Raw genomic sequence first — 23,799 nt, forward strand, 5'->3', positions numbered from 1 at the left:
TCTTGTGGCTGTACTCTCACTTTTATATTCTTTTGTTATTATTTTAAAGTTTTCATACAAGTATCAGATTTTTGTTACTGTAACAAGTTACCATGAGCTTCCCAGCATAACCCAACATACTTTTAATTTTTTTGGTTTTTCGAGATGGTTTCTCTGTGTGTGGCCTTGGCTGTCCTGGACTCACTCTGTAGACCAGGCTGGCCTCAGACTCACAGAGATCTTCCTGCCTCTGCCTCCTGAGTGCTGGGGCTTCAGGTGTGCGCCACCACAGCCAGCAACAGCTTATGTTATTAGACTTCACAGGCTGGGCTGTGTCTCTGCAGAGAGAGTCTCTTTTCCCGCCTTTGCAGCTCAGGAAGCTGCCCCACCGAACCCCAAGAACACACCCCTTCCTCATTCTTTGGAGCCAGCAGTTTTGCATCTCTGAGCAGTCCTCCAAAGGAACACACACACACACACACACACACACACACACACAGCTGGGAAGAATTCTCTCCTTAAGGATGCATATGATTACAGTTGTTGGATGATCCTCCCATCCCAATTTCCTTAATAACCAATCCCTATTAACTATGTAGCACCCACCGTCCTTGGGGAGACGCTAATAATGACTGAGACACGGCTCTCAAAACTGAAACTGTTGGAATTAATCTATTAACTAATAGTAAACTGATTCTTTAGGTTGGAATGAGGGAAAGTTCAGGTGTGCCTCCCAGGGACAGAATTGATTTGCATCCTAATGGAAACTATTTTTATTGAGATTAGTTTTCTATAACCTTTGAGGCTGTAAAACTAGCCAACAATGTTAAAAAAAATTAGGATACCTGAAGACCAGGATAATTTGGAACTCGGCTGGGCAGCTGGCATCCACAGGATGCTCCGCTCAGTCTTTTGTTTTCCTGATACTTCCTTCATCTTTTTAAAATTTCATTTTTATACATAGTTAAGGCCCTGTTTGAGATCTTACTTTGGTCCTTTCCAGCTCCAGGTCCAGCCAAGAGCTTTTTTTTCTTTTTGTGAAAGATTCTTGCTCTGTAGTCCAGGCTGACCTCATGATCCTCCTGCCTCAGAATCCTGAGCACTGGGATTCCAGCCAAGATGCTGGAGACAGCTTATGGTGTCAGTTTTGGGGGGTGTTCCTCTTCTTGGCTTCCCTTCTCTGAGGTTCTCCCCTCTTGAACTTGCAGCTAATCAGGCTCAAGTTCCTTCCCTAGCTTTTGGGCCTCAGGCACAACTAACCTGGGTTAAATCTATGATTCCCCCAAGGGTTTTGCTTGGAATCCTCCTCTGATTGTGAAACCGCCTGTTTGCTTTCAGCATGAAGGTGTGGAGCAGACCTCACCCGAGTTAGGGAAGTCTGGGGAGGGTACGGCAGGTGCAGGGGGCATGCCTGGACCTGCCTCGGTGTCCACTGCCTTGGCACTGGCAGCCATGACCTTGTCTGTCAACTCTGCTCTCCCTCGACAGGTCAAATGGATGATGTACTGGATCATATTTGCCCTCTTCACCACAGCGGAGACGTTTACAGATATCTTCCTTTGCTGGTAAGCGCTCCAGGGATGGGGCATTTCACAGCGCAGCTTTGCCCACTGTGGGGAGGGGTGGGAAAGGACCTCAACCTTTCCTTGGGCCAGAGGAGCAGGACCAGGGCTGGGCTGTTAACTGGAGCATTTTTAATACAGTGCTCCATAAGTTCTTCAAGTTGATGTCCTTGATCAGCTCCCTAAGAGCCAGGGCTGTTTAAGGCCCTCGGGCTGTGGCGTAGGACACAGGCAGAGTTCCTGCAGGGATGGAGTATGCAATGGAAGGGGCGGAGCCTGGAGCCCGGGGGTTGAGCAGCAGTGTTGTATGAGTGAGGTCCTGGGCTCAGCCCAGCACCACAAGACAAAGTGTGCAAGCAAAGTGCCATGTTTCACGCAGGGCACGGTGGCTCACATCTGTAATCCCAGCACTCAGAGAGGCAGTGGCAGGTGGAGGCCAGCCTGGCCTACAATGAGCCCAGGACACCCAAGGCTACACAGAGAAACTCTGTTTTGAAAAAGCAAAAAGAAAAAGAAAATTAAAAAAAAAAAACATACACATTTCTCTCCTAACCCATAACCACTATTCACACCTGTATGTCCTCTTTAAACACTTTTGGTGCCAGACATGATGGCACTTGCCTTTAATTGTAGTACGCTTAAGGCAGAGGCAGGCAGATCTCAGTGAGTTTGAAGCCATCCTGGGTTCCAGGACAGCCAAGACTACATAGAGAGAATCTGTCTCAAAGAAAACAAAAACAAAACCAAAATTTGTTGGCATGTTAACACACACTTGCACAGACATTTTTATGTTTCATGTATTAGTCTCTGTGTGTACGTGTGTGCCGCGGATGACAAATGTGTGATGTATATGAGTATGAGCGTGCCATGGTACACGTGTCGAAGTTAGCATCTGTAGAGTCAGTCATCCCCTCCACTTCTGTGTGCATCCTGGGGATCAGTGTGGGGCACCAACCTTGTACGGCAAGCTTGTCCCCCGGGAGACAATGTGTCAGTGGACCTGGCTGGCCTTTCCCACTCACACGCCCTCCCTCAGGCTCCTGAGTGCTGGAATTTCGGGTGTGTAGTGCTTATATAGTTTTGTTGCTCTTTTTTAAAATAATATTAGACATAACAGTTCTGTTTGCTTATTGAATTCATTTTTGAAATACTTTCATAAATATATCTACTTAGTTTACAATGGCCGTATAGTATTTCATGGTCCAGCTAAAGTATAGCTTATTTAATAAGCGTGCCTTTTTAAAAATTCAAAGCTCTCTTATCTTTAATTGTGTGCAGGTCTTGGGAGAGTGAGTACGTGCATACGCGTGCAGGTTCCTTGGGGAGCTGGGGTCACAGGTGGTTGAGAGTGGCCTAAAGTGGTACTGGAAACCACATTCAGGTCCTCTGCAGCAGCACTGTGCACTCTTAGCCACTGAGCCACTTAATATCCCTTTGATGGACATTGAGTTGTTTGGCTTTTTTCACTTATAAGCAACAAACCTGCTAAATACACATCTTTTAATCTCAGCCCTTGGGAGGTAGAGGCAGGATCAAGTCTAAGACCAGCCTATGCTGCATGTGACTTTGTCTTAATCCTCTACCCCCAAAAGAAATTAATACAGCTATTTCTGGTGCAATTAAAACTATTATTTGCATTGATATACAGGCTTCTCTCAAAGATGTTGAATAATAAATAGTGTCCTGTTTATATTTAAGGGGGTTGACAAATATTTCCATTCTGGAGAAGAAAAGCTCTTTACTCTAAAAGGGCCAGTTTGAACTTATATACCGCATCTTATATACAGCACAGACCCAAAGTCAGACCTGGACAGTACATCTTAGAATTCTTCTTCTTCTTCTTCTTCTTCTTCTTCTTCTTCTTCTTCTTCTTCTTCTTCTTCTTCTTCTTCTTCTTCTTCTTCTTCTTCTTCCTCTTCCTCTTCCTCTTCTTCCTCTTCCTCTTCTTCTTTCTTCTTCTTCCTCTTCTTTCTCTTCCTCTCCTCTTCCTCTTCTCCTTCTTTCTTCTTCTTCCTCTTCTTTCCTCTTTCTCCTCCTCCTCCTCTTCTTTTAATGCAGGGTCTCAGTGGCCTGTGACTCATCAAGCAGGCTAAACTGGCTAACCTCTGTCTGTCTCTGCCTCTCCCATGCTAGGATTGCAAGTACATGCTACAACATCTGGCTTTTTCTTTCTTTGTAGCATCTGTAGATCCATCACACTTGCAAAGCAAGCATTTTCCTGACTTCACTACCTCCTCAGCCCAAGATTCCAGCATCTTGTCTCTTTCTGGCAGCTCCAGGATCGCAGGGATCTTTTTTGCCACCCCCCCAACACACACACACACACACACACACACACACACACACACACACACACTGCCTTATGTAATATGGCAGGGGTCCAGGTTTCTGAATGAGTGAATGGGCCTAAGGGTATATAGGAGTCCACGATTCTATGTTATCACACCCTTCTTTCTTTTGGCACACAAAAAAGATTGAGATCTCTGTGCCTGCCACTGAGTTGAGTAGAATCGATAGGATTCTCCTGTTTGGTAGGAGTTGGGCTCCTCTCCCTGGCCAGTGTGCAGACCCTGCCAGCTGCCTCTAGAGCCACATGCCAACCCCAGTGAGCATAGCCCTGCAGAGCCTGCCAGCTGCTGCCAGGCAAGGCCATGCTGTCATTGCTGGAGCGAACCTGCCTTCCTGCTTTTCTTGAGAAACAGAAACAAAACAAAAAGCAGACACATGAGTTGGCTTTCAGGGAGAGGTCTTGGGTGTATGCGAGTGCGTGTGTGCACACGCACCTTCCACAGGAGGGTGAGCAATCTGGGACTCTGTTGTCTGTACGCGGGGTGGGAAGCATTCATGCCAGCCCCAGTCTTTTATGGGCCTTAGGCAGTGTTGCTGAGAACCTAATGGAAAGTGTACTTTCTTATTCTTCCAGGTTTCCATTCTATTATGAACTAAAAATAGCATTTGTAGCCTGGCTGCTGTCGCCCTATACAAAAGGATCCAGCCTCCTGTACAGGAAGTTTGTCCATCCCACACTGTCTTCAAAAGAAAAGGTAATTGACACTGCTCCTAGCAAAAGAAATCAGAGTCCTGTGTAGGAAGGATTGTGGGTTGTGGGTTGTTGGTTTGTTTTTTCCCAAGAGACCCCTGTGGTTCTTCTTTACCTCAGCAGGTAAGTTGTTTCCTTTAATAGGCCTACATATATATCTATATATATATATATCTCACTTTATCCAGTGTCCTCCGTTGTGATCCATTTTGCTTATAAAGGTTATCATTCCTTATTATTTTGAGTAAAAAAAATAATTTTCCATTATGTATATATACCATATCTTCATTCATCCACTGGTAAGCATCTGGATTAGTTCCATCTTGCTATCATGGATAGTACAGCAATATCTGGACGGTTCAAAATCTGTAGTTATCTCAATAGATGTTTTGATAGAATTCAGTATTCTTTGGGCTGGAGAGATGGCTCAGTAGTTAAGAGCACTTGTTGCTCTTACAGAAGTCCTGGGTTCTTCCCATCACTCACGTGGTAGCCTACAAACATCTGTCATTCCTACCTCCTTTTCTGACCTCTGCAGGCACCACACACACATACACACATGCACACATAGACATAGACATGTGAACATCTACACATACATCTAACACACACACACACACACACAATCAGTAACATTTCTTCTTTATTGTTGTGCTAAAGATTGGGGCACGGCCTTGTGAATGCTAGGCAAATGTTCTACTACTGGCCTATGTCCGCAGCCCATAGGTCGTATTCTTAATACACCAATGACAATATTGTTGACAAGGAAATATGAAAGTAATCTCTTCATTTAAAAAAGTGTATGTTTAGCTGGGTGGAGACAGAGGCAGGTAGATCTCTGAGTTCAAGGCCAGCCTGGTCTTCAGAGTGAATTCTAGGACAGCCAGACTACACAGAGAAACCCCGTCTGGGGGATGGTGTGGAAAGTGAACATCTGTACATGTTTAGACAGAGCAGCTGGACGTGGCAGCTCACACCTCCATTCTTAGCTCTCAAGAGGCTTAGGCTGGAAGATTAGAAGTTTGAGCTACAAAGTGAGATCATGTCTCAAAAAAAGCAGTGAAATCATATAAAGATGTTATTTATCATTATTGATAAAATGTTTCCATAAATTAAAAAATAAAAAGATTAATAATTTAACTCCTCAAAGATCACATATGTCCAGTTCCAGTACTCAGAAGAAAGAAGCCGGTGGATTTTCTGACACAAGTTAAAGGCCAACAAGAGTGGTCTACATAGTGAGTTTCAGGCCGTCGGGAACATACAGGTGCTTGTCTCAAAGAATGAATGAATGAATGAATGAATGAATGAATGAATGAATGAATGAATGAACTATCCAAATTCAACCTTTTTTTAAAAAAATTATAAAGATATCTACATATACTCTTTACCATTTTTTATAGACTCTTTTAATTGTTGTCAAAATTAAGCTGGGGACCATGGCACACACACGCAGTCCCAGACCTTTGCAAGAACAAGAGAGGAAAGTCTATAGAGCCAAGGAGTTCAAGACCAGTGCAGGCAGTACAAGAAGATCATCTCAGAAACAAATCGATAAGCAAAAACTTAACACAGAGGGCTGGGGAGATGTCTCAGCTGGCGGAATGCTTGCCCCGCACCCACAGAGCCCAGGATTTAACATCCGATATTGTCCAAAACCAGGCCTGTGGCACACCTGTAATCCCAGCACTCAGAAGTCGGAGGCAGAAGTTCAAAGGTCATTTTAAGAGACACAGTGTCTCCCAGGCCAGTCCGAGTTATTTGAGATCCTGTCTCTAAATAAGCAAATAAATCTTAATATAAGTAAAATATTTGTAACCAAGAAGATGGCTCAGTGCTGTGTAAGCATGGGGACCTGTCTTCATGCCCCCAGCAGCACATAAAAGATAGGCATGGCGTGTGTCTGCAACCCCAGCACCAGGAGGGTGAGGAGGGGCCAGGAAAAACAAGCAGATGCCAGGGGCTCAGTGTCAGCTACCCTAGCCGAATGGTGAGCTTCAGGCCCAATGAGAGACCTTGTCTCAAAAGACTAAGGCTTAGAAGGCCAGTTAAATGGTCCATAGTATAACTGTGCTAGCTGCAAACCTGACAATCTGAGTTTAAGCCCCAGAACCCAGATAAGAGACAGAGAGATTCCACTCCTGAAGGTTGTATTCTGCCTTCCACACATGCACCATGGCCTGTGCACTCCCCTCTTACACACAGTCACACACACACGCACACGTGCATGCACGCTCACACATGCCACATCCACACATACTCAATAACTGTAAATTTCAAATAGTTTTAGAAGTAGAGCAATAGAGGGAGACACCCAGTGTGCATGCATGAGTGCACACATCCTCCCCCACACGCTAAGTAAGTAAGTAAATAAATAGGATGAATCTCCAAGCAGAGAGTCATTTGTATCCTGGAATCATAAACGTGACATGTAATCTACAGCTCATCAACGTGGCTATAAGCCCCGGCTGCATGGTCTTTCCGATGACCCATCGTGACAGACTGTTTCCTTCTAAATACTGAGACTATTCCTGTCTTCTTCCTGTCACAGGTAATTCTGCACTCAGCACCACACATGGGACTCATTCGCTTCCTTCTTTTAGCGTCATGAATTCCTGAGAGGGGCATTACTCAGGTTAAGTGATTCTAACGGTGCAGAATTCGTTGATTACATTATTTTTCTAACTGGATTTCATAGTAGAGTCCTTTAAAGTAAAACAGGCACCTGTTGCGTCTTTAATGTGAACTATCCCCACCGGCTGTTGTGTTTGAGGAGCTGGTCCCCTCCTTCCCCGCCCCCCCCCCCCTGGCGGTGCTGTTTTGGAATCTTTTGGATACGGGGCCTAAGAATCAAATACGGCTTGTGGGGCAGGAATTCAAGTTTATCTCTGCCCCTGGCGCTGGTGGACTGAGAGCTCTGTTTCCTGGTTGTTCCTGGTTGTGCCCCGTAAGGAACAGCTGCCACGTGCTTTCGCCGCTGTGGCTTTGAGCAGCTCCCACCACCATGCCTTGTCCACCATGACGGACTCCGCCATCTCAAGCCCTCAAGATAAAATCCCTCCCGCATAGGGTGGTCAAGTACCCTCTCACAGCACCGGGAGAACGACCAAACACAGAGCCCGGTGGGAAGCCCACTTCCTCAAGTCCAGGACTTCCTGTTCGGGAAGGCTATGGGTGACAGGGCAACTGGGCAGCTGTAGACAGCCCTGACCAGCCCCTTCGAACCACGCCCACAGGTCCTCCTGTCTCAGAGAGGTGGGCTAGGAAACTAGATAGCTCCTGACTCGGTTTCCAAATCCCACTCTCCTTTTCCCCAAATGTTGTTTTCCTTGAAGCTTTATCCTGTTCGTTGCAGGAAAGTGGTGTTTCTTCAGACCTGCCAAGGATCACTCCTTTGGTCTGCTGGATCACGGAGGCTGGGACCTCCTGAGGACTGTGAACAAGGACTCCCCACCTTCCCCCACCCCCACCTCAGAGCAAAGGAAACTCACTAACTGAGGCCACATAGCTTACTGCACTTTAAAACAAACCACTGTGCTTTACCAAACACCCACCTGCTCAGAACAATGAAAAGCACAAAACAAGGAAATAAAAAGAATATACCAGAGATGACCCAGAATCAAAAGAAACAGATTGCACTTGGCTTTGGTCAGAAGACTGAGTGCAGTTTTCCACCTTGCCTTTCCCTTGTTGTGTGACGCCAGAAGGCTTTAATTTATTTCGTTTCCGCATCTGTTAAAATGATGTCCCTTATCCACAAAAATAATGCCTGATAGCAACATCTTAGAATAACAGAACTGGAGAATTACAAGGTTCTCATCACCTGTCTTGGAGATGAAGACAATGGAGGCTATCACATGTGGTAGCCAAAGCCCTGTTAACTCTTATCACGCACCACCAGTGAAGCGCCATTGTTATTGTCCCTTTCTGGAAGAGAAAACTGCAAAGAGGGCCTAGAGAGATGGCTCAGCATTTATGAGCACTGGATGCTCTTCCAGAGGACCTGAGTTCTGTTTCTAGCACTCAGGTGGTGGCTCACAACTCTCTGTAGCTACAGTTTCAGGGGATCTGACACCCTCTTTGACATCCACAGGCTCTGTATGCATATGATGCAATACATATATGTGCAAGCAAAACACTCATACACATAAAATACATTTTTAAGAAATAGAATAAAACCAAACAAAATAAACCCCAAGTTTTGCCACCAATTAGTTGAGGTCTGAGTTTGAAGCTCCATTCCTGGCATTTTGTCACGCAGGATTCTGTATCTTGTGGAGCAGCTTCTCAGGGGAAGGCAGGATTGTCTGCAGCCCTAGACCTTAGAGGAACTTTAGCAATAACCCAGGCCTTGGGTCCGTGGGTTATTATGTGTTTGCTTATTCAGAATTCCCCTTTGCACCACCCTCCTATCCATGAACACAAGTTCAAAGTGTCTCTGATGTTACAGGCCGGTGGGAGTCAGCCATGATGCAAGCTGCCAAGACCATTGCTTGGGAAGAGAGGATGAGCAGACACGTATTTGAACTTGCCCGCTCTGCTTCTTCTCTGACAGGAAATCGATGACTGCCTGGTCCAAGCAAAAGATCGAAGTTATGATGCCCTTGTGCACTTTGGGAAGCGGGGCTTGAACGTGGCGGCCACAGCCGCTGTGATGGCTGCCTCCAAGGTACAGTACCATGCTGGGTCCTGACTACCATGGCCAGCAGACATCTCAATCCCCCTCATTGCCCTGCCTATCACCTATGTAGATGGCACAGAATAGACTAAAGGCCAATTGGCAGCTCCTTATATTTATCTTTGAAGGTCTCTTTAAATGTATGCTGGGGAAAGATGGTGAATTTTGCCTCCAGAGCATTCTTGTCTCTCGTATACATGCAAATGCACACACACAAATATGTGTGGGATGGCAAGCATTTCCCAGAGCCTGTGAAACTCCCTGTGAAGCGCAGGTTAAAACCCTCTAACCGGGGCCAGACAGACGACGGCTCAGCAGTTAAGAGGACATGCTGCTCTTGCGGAGGACTGGAGTTGGGTCCCAGCACAGTGAGGTGGCTCACAACTGTCTGCTTCTCCAGCTCCAAGAGGGGATTTGGTACCTTCTTCGGACCCCAGTGGGTTCCCGCACTCGTGCATGTGCACAAACATGCATGTAATTAAAATAAAATAAATCTTGGAGGAAAAAACCACTCTAACCTACCTGAAACTGAGGAGGAACTAAGCAGGGAAAGGGGGAAGGAAAAGGCATCGCTGTTCTGTTTCCCAAGATGCACTAGCACAATCATCTAAACCCAAAGCGGCCAGATAGAGACTGAGACCATCCAGGCATGCAGATAGCGTGGTCCAGCACTTCCTGGGGAGGGATGCAGTGTCTTGGAGTGAGTTTAAAGGTTACAGTGCAGAGCGTGATGGTGATGGGTATCACGGCATGGTAAGGTGGAGGTGGTTCCAAAGAAGCAGGACCGGTGGACAGTGGTGACGCAGTCCTTACTTCTTTCCCTTTTTTCATCCAGCCTCTGGAAAAAATCACTCTCATGTCCTTCCTAGTTTCTTCTCACATGACACTTTGTCACTGTGTGGACTGCTATGCCCACAGACCTGACCAACTGAAGTAGCCAGACATCTTCTCTTAGGGTAAACTCATCAGCTCTCTCTAGCATTCCCTTCCCGGGATCCAGACACAGGCTGGAGGTCTTCAGCTGGCAGTCACTCCACCCTTCATTAAACCCTCTGGCTGAGAGGTGAGCCATCGAGCAAAGGAGAGGTGCTCATTCCTGGACAGTGACGCCTGGGTTTGGGGTCAGATGTGATAGAGCTCTGGGTAGGTTTGGGAGAGGCTGATGGACACAGACCTTGGTGTTCCTGTGCTTTGAGTAGGTGGCAGGATGGAGTACCCTGAGGGCCACAGGGATCCAGGGTGAGTGTCCTGGGCCAGAAAATAAGGAAGAGCATGCCCAGAGCATTTGTTGGAGAAAGCTCAGCTGAGTGGTTGTTTCAAAAGTTCCTTCTACCAGTAGTGGTACCTTTAATCCCAGCACATAGGAGGCAGAGGCAGGTGGATCACTGTGAGTTCAAGGGCAGCCTGGTTGGTCTACATATCAAGTTCCATACCAGCTGGGGCTACATAGTGAGAGCCAACCTTAAACAATAACACCATTTTGTTTTCCTTTTTAAAGAAAGAAAAGTTCCTGTTGTCTGGAGTGGAGGAGTGCTACAGAGGCTGGGGAGAAGGGGAGGAGAAACTGAAGGGAGAATTCTGGTTAAGACAAGGCGCAGCCAATGCACAGACCTGTGGGGATGTGTCACTCCAGTGCCCACAGGACCCCTGGCCTCCTTGGTGTGATAGGAACTGTCATAGTGACGGTCCCAAATAGCATCTTTAGAAGGAAAACTCTGTCTTGGTCCCTGAGATCTCTCAGGTTTACAAACATCAGTGAAGCACAGGAACCTTCTATCTGTGATGCCAGCCTCTTGGGTTCAAATTTTTAAATGAAAGAAAAGAGAACAGTCCACCAAGCCCTAAATTCATTGGGCCAGCCCTGCAGCACACCGTGACAGAAACCATCTCTCAGTCCCTCCCTCCTGCATCTTCTCTGCCTTGTCTTTCTGCAGGCAGAGTACATGTGGTGTGTTTGTCAGCGTAGCTCACCCAATTCCTCAGCCCTGAGGCGTTGGCAACTTCCAGAGGCCTCAAGCCAGGGCCTCCAGAGCCTTGCCGCCATACTGGCTAGCCATCCCTCACCCCACTACCAAGAAGGCCCATGAGCCCCAGACTCTTCCAGCAGGGTGTCTTACCTCAGCTAGAACCTGACGGATGCTCCTGATGGCCTGGAACTTGTGTCAGGAAATAACTGCTTGTCAGTTCCTTCCATTTAGGTTCATGTGGGAAAGGACTTCCCCTTCTGCCCAGTGGTTTCAAATGACACCATCTTTCTGCTTGTGAAACCCTTGTTTTTTCACACTAAATACAAATATCTAGGGAGAAAGAATGCATCTTCCCCTTCAAAAATAATGTCCTCTATTTTTTTGAAACAGATATGTGCTTAATAATAATAATAATAATAAAATCAAAAAATCCAGTCAGGCCCAGGTCTACATCAGTGGTTTCCATAGCAACAGTAGACAGCACCCAGCCGTGTCAGAAGGTCACTCACCAGTGGCTCCAAACCTGGCTTTCACGCCTCAGCCACCTCGGAGGCTTCGAGTTTTGGTGTTTAGTAGTGCTGAATCAGAACTCAGGCAGTGAGCCCGTGGATCCCCATTCTTAACAAGTCCCCAGATGACTGTAAACCTTTAACTTTGGCTGGGTCACTGCCCGAGTCCCATCACAGCAGAAAACGTGGGTGACTGAGGCTAAAACAGCTTCTTTTATATTTCTCCCCTGATGCAAGTATAACACCGTAGAATATTAACCTGGAAGATGAGAAGAGCTGTGTGTGTATGTGTGTGTGTGTGTTTGTATGTGAGAGTGTGTGTATATGTGTTTGTGTATGTGTAAGCACGTGGTATGTGTGAGTGTGTGTGGATGTGTGTGGAAGAGTGTGCCCCTGCATGTGGACCAAGAAGACATCATTGTGCAACATTAGTCATTGCCACATGGGCCTGCAAATTCCTCTACCAGCTCACTTGGCAGGAACTGGTCCTCTCTTCCTAGTGCTCTTTTTCCATCTTTCCATGGCCCTGTGGATACTGCAGAGCTTTAAATGGAAGAATGAAAGCTCTTTTGACCACATTATGGCTCAGCAGTTAAGAATACCTCTTCCAGAGGACCCGGGGTTCAGTTCCCAGCACACACACACAACAGCTTACCTGTGTCTGTGACTCCAGTTCCAAGGGATCCAGCACCCTGCTCTGGCCTCAGGACACTCATGGTACACAGATATTATACATGGAGGCAAAACATCTACACCTATAAAAAATTTTCTAAAAATAATATTGATCTGTAAGTACCTTCCCTAACTTAACACTTGTGGAGGATGTTTCTATCTTCATGAAGTATGGAAACCTTTATAAACCCAGCAGGATGGCTCAGTGGGTCAAGGCTTTCACTGCTGAGCTTATGATGACCCGAGTTTGATCCTGGAACCCCCATAGTAGAAGGAAAGAAAGAGAGAGAGAGAGAGAGAGAGAGAGAGAGAGAGAGAGAGAGGGAAAGAGAGAAAGAGAGAGGAAGGAAGGAAGGAAGGAAGGAAGGAAGGAAGGAAGGAAGGAAGGAAGGAAGGAAAGGACAGACTGTTGAAAAGTTGACCTCTCGGGTTGAAGAGATGGCTCAGAGATTAAGAGCACTGTCTGCTCTTTCAGAGGTCCTGAGTTCAATTCCAAGCAACAATATGGTGGCTGACAACCATTTATGAGATCTGATTCCCCCTTCTGATGTGCATGAAAATGAGCACTTATATACATAAAATAATGAATAAATAAATAAATAAAAAGTTGACCTCTAACCTCTGCATATATGCTGAACATGTACACACACACACTCACACACGCAATAAACAAATGAAAATGTTTTGACCTTCTAAACTATACCATTATGAAAGCATAATTTCTTATTAGTAGTATTATTTTTTTATCTTGAAACTAGAAAAACTAAAACAGAAAAAGCAGTCATGGGCATTTTCTTTCCAGGGCAGTTCACCCCTGTGCACATTATTTTCCCCAAGGCTTCCACCTCTGTCCCCAGGAAATGATTTGTCCTCTGTGTAAGTGTCCTGGCGGCTTCCCTGGCTTCTCTCCTCTATTTTCCATGTCATAGCCCATGACTCCATGCAGAAGGAAGACAGTCCAACCCTTTTAAAGACTAGAATTGGTAATCTCTCTTTTCAAAATCAATACTCTAGAAGATCATTTGTCCAGAAGAACCCATTTTCACATTTAAGGGAGGCCTCAGTGAGAACGAATTGAATAAAGTCCCGGCACTTGGGAGGCGCAGGCAGGAGGATGGATCTCTGTTTGAGACCAGCCTGTTCTACACTGTGAGTTCCAGGACAGCCAGGGCTACACGGAGAAACCCTGTCAAGAAAAAGAAAGACAGACAGACAGACAGGCAATGTTGTTACAGTCTCCTGAACAGCTGCCTCTGGAACAGCCCTAACTGTACCAAACCTATTATTAAAGTCAGCCTTGGAAGAGAGATGCCCAAGTAAGACTTGCATTCCATGAAGCAGAGATTCTCCTACAAATGGATTTGGGGGCGGGAGCATTTGCACTCACGTGCTTTTGTGTGCCTCACTGCCCACAAGAACCCATGTTTCTTTTTTAGATCACTAGCTTCTTAGCTTAAAACTTTCTTTATGTGTATGTGTCTGTGTCTGTGTGTGGGTATCTGCACATGAATGCTGTTGCTCAGGAGGGCCAGGGGTGCAGGATTCCCCTGGAGCTGGAGTTCCAGGAGGTTGTGAGCCACCTGATGTGAGTGCTGGAAACAGAGCTCAGATCTGCAAGAGCAGCATGTGTGGCTTCACCACAGAGCATGTCCTCTTCCCCCGATTACTAGTGTCTTGAACTAAAGGAGTATGCCTTCTTTCCCTCCGTTTCTGCATTAGAAAATTACTATAAGGGGCAGGAGAGACCTCTTCCAGAGGACCCAGGTTCAATTCCCAGCACGCATATGGCAGCTTACAACCCTCTATCACTCCCAGGCGATCTGATGTCCTCTTCTGGCCTCTGCAGCCACTGCACAGGCATGGCACACACCCACACACACACATTCGGTCAAAAATATAAATTAAAAGTAAATAAAATCTAAAAAAAAAAAAAAAGACTTAAATAACCAGAAGCATCCATGGTTAGTTTTGAGGTACTTTAATTGGTATTACTCATTAAACCTAATTGATGTGCTGGTCTTGGTGGCACACAGCTTTAATCCTAGCACTTGGGGTGCAGAGGCAGGTGAACCTCTGTGAGTTCAATTCTAACCTTGACTACATAGCAAGTTCCAGGAAATCCAGGGATACGTAGAGACCTGTATTGAAAATAAAAACAAAAACAAAAACAAAACACCTTAGTTGATATAAAATATCCACCATCTTTATTTCTCTAACCCTATTCTATCCAGTATGATAGCCAGTTGCCACATGGGTCTACTTCAATAGAAATTATCTGAAATTCAGTTCAAATAATTGAGTTCCTTATTTGGCCAGTAGCTGTCACAGGTACAACTGATTTCCATCATGGAAAACATCTATTGGGCAGCTGCCGTAAGCCCTCTGTGGACATCTTGGGCGTTCCTTGGTCTTCTTTTCGTCCTTTCACCTGTAGGTGAAAGTGCCCTCTTTCACTCACCGTGTCCCTGGAGCCGTGTTCATATGGCGCCCCGGGAAGCAGAGCGGGAAGCACCTGCCCGGAGCAGCACCCATGCAGTGGCTCCTGTCTCCTCATCCTCCCCCTTGTGCCAGTCCAGTTTTCACACCACAAACTACATCCACTCTCTTGACTTGTCACTGGAAACTCACCACAAGGCCATCGTCAGATTTTGGCAAGAGCCTGCTATCTGAATAGCTGGGCATCACTCACTGGGAAATAAAATTTCGAATTCATTTGATTTAGTACCGGTCAATCTGACCTTTAAAAACTCCTACTCAGAGCTGATATTTCTGGAATGGTAAGAAGAGGCCGGATGGGTGTAATACCAGAAGGGACAGAAAGGTGTGATGCCGCCGGCAGGCTGGGGCGGAGCTGGGCTGCACGGGCCTCAGACAGGAAGGGAAGAGAGGCAGTCAGCCACTGCAGAGCTACTGCGACAGTCCGTGTTTGGAGGCCAGAGGAGGGGAAAGGAGGAAGAGAGCTGAAAGGCTAGGACTTGAGGAGTGGAAGAAAGGAGTGAAGCGCCGGAGACTACTGTGATTTGCTACCCGGGTGCCAGAGCGTGCCCGAAGTCTGGAAGGCTGGAGACTCTGGAGAGGGCAGAGGGTAGGGAACCCTCCCAACTGAGACAACTGTCTTGACAGCTGAGTGTCTGGAGAGTCCTGAACCCCTGGTTCCTTGGGGTTGCCTGCTTTGGATGGTCGGGGTGACCCGATGCAGAGATCTGGGTCACCAGGCTGCCTGATTCGGCCTGTTATTTCTCATCAGAGCCCCTTCCCAAAACAGAGGTCGGGAAACAGACCTCCACCGCAGATACCCCTGTCCCCAGGTGCAAAATGAAAAGAAAAACAGGAGAGAAAGATATTAGGGTATTGGGGCTAGTTCTCAGCATCATTCACAAACTGTTTCTAGAAGGTTCTCAATATCCTGATATCTTTTTTTCTAACTCACTACTCCAAACCCTCCAGTAGAGAACTCAGTCTGTCCCTGCCCTTTCTTCTGGTGTGTCAGCCCTCACCTTGCACAGCTGTGATCTTGTGTGTGAGGCCTCCACGAAGACTCCAGCCAGCCATGCTGTCCTTCCACCCAGAGTGCTCCATGTTTTGTCAGCTTGGTCATTTGCCCTCTTGTACGAGTTTCTGTCTTGGTGCCCTGCTCTGGCTGGGGCTCCTGGAAGCGGGAGCCACTTCACACTGATATTCCTTCCTCCTCAGGACTTCATGGAGTCGGCATCCCATCAGCATTTGTTGTGTAGACAGAGAAATGCATGGGCTGAGCGAATGAGTGAGTGAGCGAGTGAAGGAAAGGGAGAGGATGACATGGCCCTCTCAATATCTTGTTGTCCTGTGTCCATAGCTTTTTTTTGTTCCCCTTTTACCCTTTATCAGGTGGCTCGACTCTTTCATTTTGTCTCCTCTTTGGACCTCAGAGAAGGGCAGGTAATCCCATTGAGAGGTGTGACTAACTCCAAACCAATCCAGTCAGGTAGAGAGGCTCATTCGCCATCTCTACCCACCAGCCTCTGGTCTGGATCCAAGGCAGGTGTCTTGCTGACACCTGTGTGTGACTCCATGCCAGACACACAGGCCGGCTGCACTTTGCCATCATTCCAGAGCCTTTCAGTGTGCTGGTCTGGCGGCATCTAACACGTGACTAACTCACTCAGTCCCCACCCCCTTTGCTGAATGCCTGGAGAATGAATTGAATGTGTACTGATACTCTCATGGTAGAAATCCTCATCTCTTTCTGTCTTGTTAATCCGGTTTTTGTTTGTTTGTTTGTTTTGTTTGTCTTTGTTCTAATAAAGCCCCGTGTGGCATGCTGAAGCGGGGCTATCTGGCCCTGCTGCAGAGCACGAAGGGCTGCGGAGCTGTCAGCGGGCTGGGATGACGTGAGGTGTGGCAGGAAGCACTAATGCTTCTTCAGTTACCCCTGGGAAATGTGGTTATGCTGGTGGCTTTGTTGTCAATTGCCTGACTCACTAAAACATAAAACATGTCGCTCTTATCCTCATTGTCATCCAGGGAGGGCTTTGGGTACTGGGGCGTGTAGAAGAGGAGCTAAAATTCACACTATTCTGTGCCATCCCCCGTGACTAGGTGGGTCTCTTTAGAACCTGCTCAGGGCTTTAAATTGTTCTGGAGTTGTCTGTCTTATCTCTCAGTTCTGTTTCAACTGATGTTGAATACCTATGCCCTCGGGACACAGTGGTGCGCACCTGTAATCCCAGCCCTTAGGAAGATCAGCAGCTCAAGGTCACCTTGACTACTTCATTTAAGCTTGAGGCTAGCCCCGGCTATATGAGACCGTGTCTCCAAAGTAAAAAAACAGGAGCTACAGAGATAGCTCAGTGGTTGAGAGCCAGGTTCAGTTTCTAGCATGCATATAGTGCCTTGCAAAGGCCTGTAGCTCCCGTTCCAGGAGATCCAATGTCTACTTCTGACCTCCATGGCCACCAGACACGCACATGGTACAGTACACACATGCAGGCAAAACCTCATACACGTACAACAAAATAAGTACAAATCAAAACAAATCCAAACTGCCTGCATGGTTTCAGGTTTGAACCATGTGGCACGATCATGGGAGCCCTGTATTCACAAAATGGTCTCCTCGGGGTTATCACGGGAGGCTGCTGTATGTGCTGGGAGTTCAGTCGCACTACCTTTCTAAAGGACTGCGTGAGTCTTGTGCAAGACGCAAAAAAGACGAAAGAGCGTGAGGTCACTCCTCGCCCTGCCACCCGTCTAGCCTGCCACCCGTCTAGCCTGCCACCCGTCTAGCCTGCCACCCGTCTAGCCTGCCACTTGAAGCATGCTTTCACTGAGCAGATAGTCCTGGGCACTGACCCTATCCACCTCCTTAGCCAGCAAAACTGTGCCGATCCCCGCTGGGACAGAATAAATTGGCAATGTTTAGTGTGGGAAAGTACTAAAATCCGCCCAACAGATACGCCTCTCTGGCTGGGGTGCAACTCGGTTGGTAGAGTGTGTGCCGAGCACCCACGAAGCCTTGGATTCAAATCTCTAGCACCACAAAAACTGAATGTGGTTTTGCACACCCCAAGTCCCAGTGGTTGGGAGGTGGAGGCAGAAAGATCCCTTGGCTATTTAGCAAGTTGGAGGTCAGCCTAGGGTACATGAGACCTTGTCTAAAAAATCAAAACAACTGGGCATGGTGACATATGCCTTTAATCCCAACACTTGAGAAATAGATGCAGGCAGGCCTGTGAGTTCAAGGCTAAACTGGTCTACAAACAGAGTTCTAGGTCTGACTGAGCTACACAATTAAACAAAAAACAAACAACCAAAAACCTCTTTCCACGTGGTTCACATACTTACATACCCAAGTTCTCCGAAAGGGGCTCTCCTCAGCTCTACGGGTGTGGCCCTGTCCTTGTGCCCCGCACTCGGTTTACCAGAACCCCCTGAGGCTGGGCCCGGGCTGACGTACAGGAGTGGGTGGGGTGGGCGCCGGTAGCCACTTCACTCCTGCTCTAGATGCCGGTGTGCTCATGCTTTCCGACTCCTTGCCCCCTGCTGCATGTCAAGCAGCAAGGGTCTGCACGTCTGCAGGCGTAAAGGAAACCGTCTGCAGAGGAGAACCAGCAGACACCGCCCAGAGTTAAGTACAGTTACGTGGAGTACAGGACGGTGCCCTTAAGAGCATGCTGCAGGGGGTCTGGATGGTTTTCGGAAGCTGTGCGGAGAGGTGCAACCGTTTCCATTGTCTGGAAGTCGTTAGATCAAGTGCTACTAAGAAAGGAAACATTGCTAATGAAGTGGGGACACAATGTCTTTCGCTCAGAACGTTTACTGCTGCTTATTTAAAACACACTACTAGACCGAGATGGTCTTTCTTTCCTTCTTTCTTTCTTTCTTTCTTTCTTTCTTTCTTTCTTTCTTTCTTTCTTTCTTTCTTTTTCTCTCTCTCTTTTTTGGCTTTTTCTAGACAGAGTTTTTCCGTGCATCCGACTCACTTTGTAGAGGCCTCCAACTCACAGTGATACACCTGCCTCTGCCTCCCAAAGCACTACGATTACAGGCACACCAAGTCCAGCTAGACTGAGATGAAAAACAAAATACTTTTGTGCACAAAATTAAAAGGAGCACAGAACTGGGCAGGGTGGTACATGCCTTTGATCCCAGAAAAGGCAGAGGCAGGTGTATCTCTGTGAGTTCAAGGCCAGCCTGGTCTGCATATTGAGTTACAGGACACTCAGAACTCTGAGAGACCCAATAAATTTATTGGAAGATGCAATAAGTAAGTAAGTAAGTAAGTAAATAAATAAATAAATAAATAAATAAATAAATAAATAAATAGCTCAGAAGAACAGACTAAGGTCTCACTAAGGTCTCATTCCTTGCTGTCAAAGTCTTCTGATTGCTGCATCTCAGCCCACCCACTGATGCCCATGCTCGCTGGTTCTTGCAATGGGCTAGTTTTTTTTTTTCCGAAATAGCTGTTTTTTTTTTCCGAAATTTTCATCTCTGCTGTTAATGCCTATTATGCCTGTTATATTGTTACCATTTCCTTAATGGTTCCAGAAGAGGTCAGTGTAGCTTTAGACAACCATAACCCATATTCCTTCCTCTTAACTGAACCTTCCCTTTGTCTGGTCCTGTCATGGGTGATAACCAAGTATGTGTGTATGGGTGGAGATAGTGATAGAAGATGCAATTATAAGACCCACTGCGACTTCAGAGGTGGAAGACTGTGTCTGTGACCTGAAGAAAACTCTTTATGGGAAACCTAGGAGTGGATGGAGGTTGCCATTTTTACAATCAGACTCTAGGCAATGGCTTATGACGCTCCTCGTACCAGTTCCACAATCTGAGCCACCTTTGAAGGGAGAGAGAAAGGAGCAGGGCAGGACCTTCTCTTCTGCACACAGGAAGAGAAAATATCTCCCTACCCCAAAATCCCTCAGCGGAGTTCTCCTCACAACCTATTGGACAAGACTGCATCCGAATGCCACCACCACAGCAAGGAAGTCAGGGGAAACTACGCTGTTTTCGCAGTCATTTCAAGAGTGAGAACTGGGAAATGGATCAGTCAGTAAAGCATCTGCTGTGCATGTATGAGCATCTGAGTGCCCAAACCGTGTGCAAATCTCAAGTGTGGCCGCACAGGCTTATCCCGGTGCTGGAGAAGTGCACACCCCCAGGGTGGCCTCGCCTGCTTTGGTGAATCCAGGTCAAGGAGAGATCCTGACTCAAAGGGAGTACACAGTGTTCCCGAGGATGTCCCCTGACCTCCACACACGCAGATACACATGTGCCCCAGTAACCCGCAAGCAATATATGCATGTACATAGTCAAAAGAAAAAGGATAGTCAGGTAACGGTGGTGTATCCCTTTAATGCCAGCAGACACATATAGACCTTTGTGAGTTCAAGACCTTTGTGATCTACATAGTTCCAGCCAGCCAGGGCTATGTAGTGAGACCCTGGAGAGAGGGGGTGGAGATGAGATTTAGAAAGATATTTGAATGTTTGCCTTTCAGTGTGGCCATAGACATTTGGAATACTTTTTAGCCTGGTGTTGTTTTTTGAGACAGGGTTTCTCTGTGTAGCCCTGGCTGTCCTGGAACTCACTCTGTAGACCAGGCTGGCTACTCAGAGATCTGCCTGCCTCTGCTTCCCAAGTGCTGGGACCACTGCCTGGCTATTTGTGAGTTTTCAAACACAGAGAATCCAAATTATTTTCCCAAAGTAGGGAACCCAGTGTGGCAGAAGATGACAGCTTCCAAATAACAAGATGGGGCTTCTCCCAAGCACAGCTGAAGTAGGCCTCCTGGGAGGTAAAAGAGAATGAGGTTGAGTAGAGACTGAGCAGGGCTAAGAGGTTTTCAAACGAGAGGCACATTGATTTCAGACCTCTCCAACTGTTCTGCTTTGTTTTCAGAATGCCTGTGTCATTGCTTCTTGGTTCCCTCAGCGCAGGCTTAGCTTGGTCCTGAGCCACCCTCATCTCCTCTTTCCTAACCTTGCCTCTCGAGATCTTCCTGATGCTAGTGATTTTGGAGCTACACTGGCTGGGCTCTGTGTGTGAAGCTGAACCCAGGCCAAGTGGGTACATGCTATCTGGCTGCTGTGCCCCTCAGGTTTAGTGCAGAGCATTTACAAGATCCAGAAGCTGTTGTTGATGGAGTTAGTCTCTGGCCATAGTTGGGCATGAGGTCATGAAACCCCACCTAGTCCGTTTAGCCATACATTGTCTTTTCTTTCGCTGATTTCAATAGCATCTTTGGTGTGGCAGACAGCAGGCGGCAGTAGCAGCCAGCATTTAGTTAGCATAAAAAAAATAAAATAAAAACCTTGGTTTTAAGGATTTATCTTTATTGTGGGGCGTCTGTGTGGGGGAGGAGGTGCATATTTTTGTGAGTGCTTTGGAGGCCAGAAGTGTTGGATCCTCCTGGAGCTGAAGTTACAGGCAGTTCTGAGCCTCTTGATGTGGGTGCTGGGAACTGAACTCCGATTTTCTGGAAGAGCAGCAAGCTCTCTTAGCCATAGAGCCATCTCACCAGGCCCTTAGCTGGCCTTCTCACATACTTAGCTCTGGCTTGCTCTATGCAGTGGGTATCTTAAGGATATAATACTTTATGTTTTTTATAGATTAATGGTTCTAACTTTAAATGTTTGATTACTTAATCCATTTCAGTTTGTTTTTGTTGTTGTTGGCTTTGGGGGGAATAAGGTTCACTCTGTAGCCCAGGGTGGACTGGAACTATGCTGCTGAGGCTAGCCTCAGACTTGTGACAGTTGTTCTGTCCCAGCTACTGAACGCTGGGATTACAGGTGTGAACCACCATGCCCTGCATGTCATTGCTGTTAGCTCCCTTGATACATGTTCTTAATTTACCTTTCGTATGTTGAGAATTGACCTATTTCCTTTCTCAGAGCATCATGTAACCTTGTGCTAGCCCCTTTTGCTTGCCCCTCCCCCGCAGCTCACTCCTTTGTTGTAGTAGTTTGTGGTTTCGCTGTTTTTATTATTGCTATAATTTTTGAGACTATAATATGGTTATATCATTTCCTTCCTTCCCTGTTCTCCTTTCAGCCTCCCTCATGCATTCTTTTAAATTTATGGTCTCTTTTCTTTACATATTATTGCATATGTGTGCATACACATTCCTAAATACATGAACACAACCTGATCAGTTATCATTTTATGCCCTTGCCCTCTTTTTTCCTTGTCAAATTTAGACCGTCCGTTTTAGCAAGTGGCTGTGCTTTATTCATCCATTTAGATTACTGTTTTATAACAATGATCCAGTCCTCCTCCCAACTGTGAAACCTTTGCCTGGTGCTTTTGGCCCTTGCTCATTTTCCTGCTGCAGTGTCCTCGTCGCGTCTGTGCTGATTTGCTAATGCTGTTATGTCTGCCCTCCCTTGTTATCCACGAATCCTTCACTGTGAAAATCAGGTGCCACTCCCACCATATTCTCTGGTTCCCATTGCCTCCCCAAGTACTTGAGGGAGGCCGCATGGCCGCCAGCATTCTGACACGCCCAAGTCCATTGCCGGGCAGCTGCTTGCTCCAAACCCCGACACTGTTCTTGGTAACACCAGTCCCATCCCACTCAGGGTCCTATTCCTCAGAAAGTCTGTTAGTGCATGGAACTGCATAGTTCCACGTACTGGAACATGGGCTGGTATGGGCAACCTACCAGAGGCCTCACTACTGTAGAAAACTGGATGGAGAGATGGCTCAGTGATTAAGAGTATGTGCTACACTTCCGGAGGACCCAAGTTTGGTTGCCAGCATCCGTGTCCAGCAGTTCACAGCTGCCTATAACTTCACACACACATTAATAATCTTTTAAAAAGATAACTGAGTCCCCCACCTTGCCTGCAGCCATCAGTTGCTAATAGCTCCTTGACAAGGGTTAGGCTTCCATGGATTTGATCAAAAGATATTAAATGCATGTCTGAAAGTCTCAAATAATAAATTATAAATGAAAATATACAAGACAAACGAAATTCTAAACAACAATAACAAAATGTCCCCAGCCTCTCTCCTGCCCTCAGGCACAAGTGCACGCCTGTAGCGACATCCAGTCCTCAGTCCTCACCTTGACCCTCTCTCCTCACACAGACTGTCACTCAGGCCCCAGTGGCGGAGGGGAGATTTGCTCTTCCACCCTCCTTTCCCAACAACAGAATATATCCACACTGAGATTCACCCCCAGCTCCTTCAGCATATGGAGCGGTTACATCAACGGCAAAGTTATTTTTAAATATCATTTCTTCCTTTCTGATTGATTACCTTTTGAGTATTTTATGAGGCTTACATGCACCAATATGAGTAAGTGCACATTGTAAACCATCTCAGCTGCACACAATTTTTTTCTAGCCTCTGGAAAGAAGGGCCGAATGCGTAGAGTATTAGATTTGATTTTGTAACCAGATTCTGAGAACTGAGGCTAACGTGGCCATATATAGACTTGCTAGTGGGAAGCCAAGGCCTCCAGCCACCTCTGTAGAGTAGGGACTGCAGTGGCTGCAGACAATGCTGAGGTGGCAGACACCTGCCTGGCAAGCATAAAGCTCGGAGTTTGAGCCCATCGCTACATAAACTAGGTGTGGTGTCCCATGCCTGTAATTCTAGCATTTGGGAAGGAGAGGCAAGAGGATCAGGATCATCCTAACAGGTAAGCAGCAAGTTCAAGACTTGCCTGGACACATAAACCTACCGCAAACAACAAAAAGGAGGTGGGAGCTGCAGAGAATACTTACATCCTACCTACAGATTTCCTTGGAGGTGTCTGAAAGAGAGAAGGGAGCATCTCTGAAAGAGAAGGGGAGTGACAACTGAGTCCCAGAGGTGGCCTGGAAAGGAAAGGAAGAAAGGAAAGGAAAGGGGAAAGGAAAGGAAAGGGAAGGGAGGGGAAGGGAAGGGAAGGGAAGGG

The 23,799-nt window shown here is 46.8% G+C and overlaps 1 protein-coding gene across 1 annotated transcript in view; it reads left to right on the plus strand.

Annotated features, from left to right (window-relative positions):
* The window catches only part of Reep1 (receptor accessory protein 1), a gene marked incomplete at its 5' end in the record, with an annotated part of 90,322 nt that overhangs the window by 53,625 nt on the left and 12,898 nt on the right, over positions 1–23,799 (plus strand). The window contains 3 exon segments of the mRNA XM_055596444.1: positions 1,468–1,544; positions 4,465–4,585; positions 9,137–9,250. Of these exon segments, the coding sequence (XP_055452419.1) occupies positions 1,468–1,544; positions 4,465–4,585; positions 9,137–9,250 (312 nt within the window).

Source organism: Psammomys obesus, unplaced genomic scaffold (assembly GCF_907164565.1).
Source record: "Psammomys obesus unplaced genomic scaffold, mPsaObe1.curated_primary_1811, whole genome shotgun sequence".
Taxonomy (NCBI): domain Eukaryota; kingdom Metazoa; phylum Chordata; class Mammalia; order Rodentia; family Muridae; genus Psammomys; species Psammomys obesus.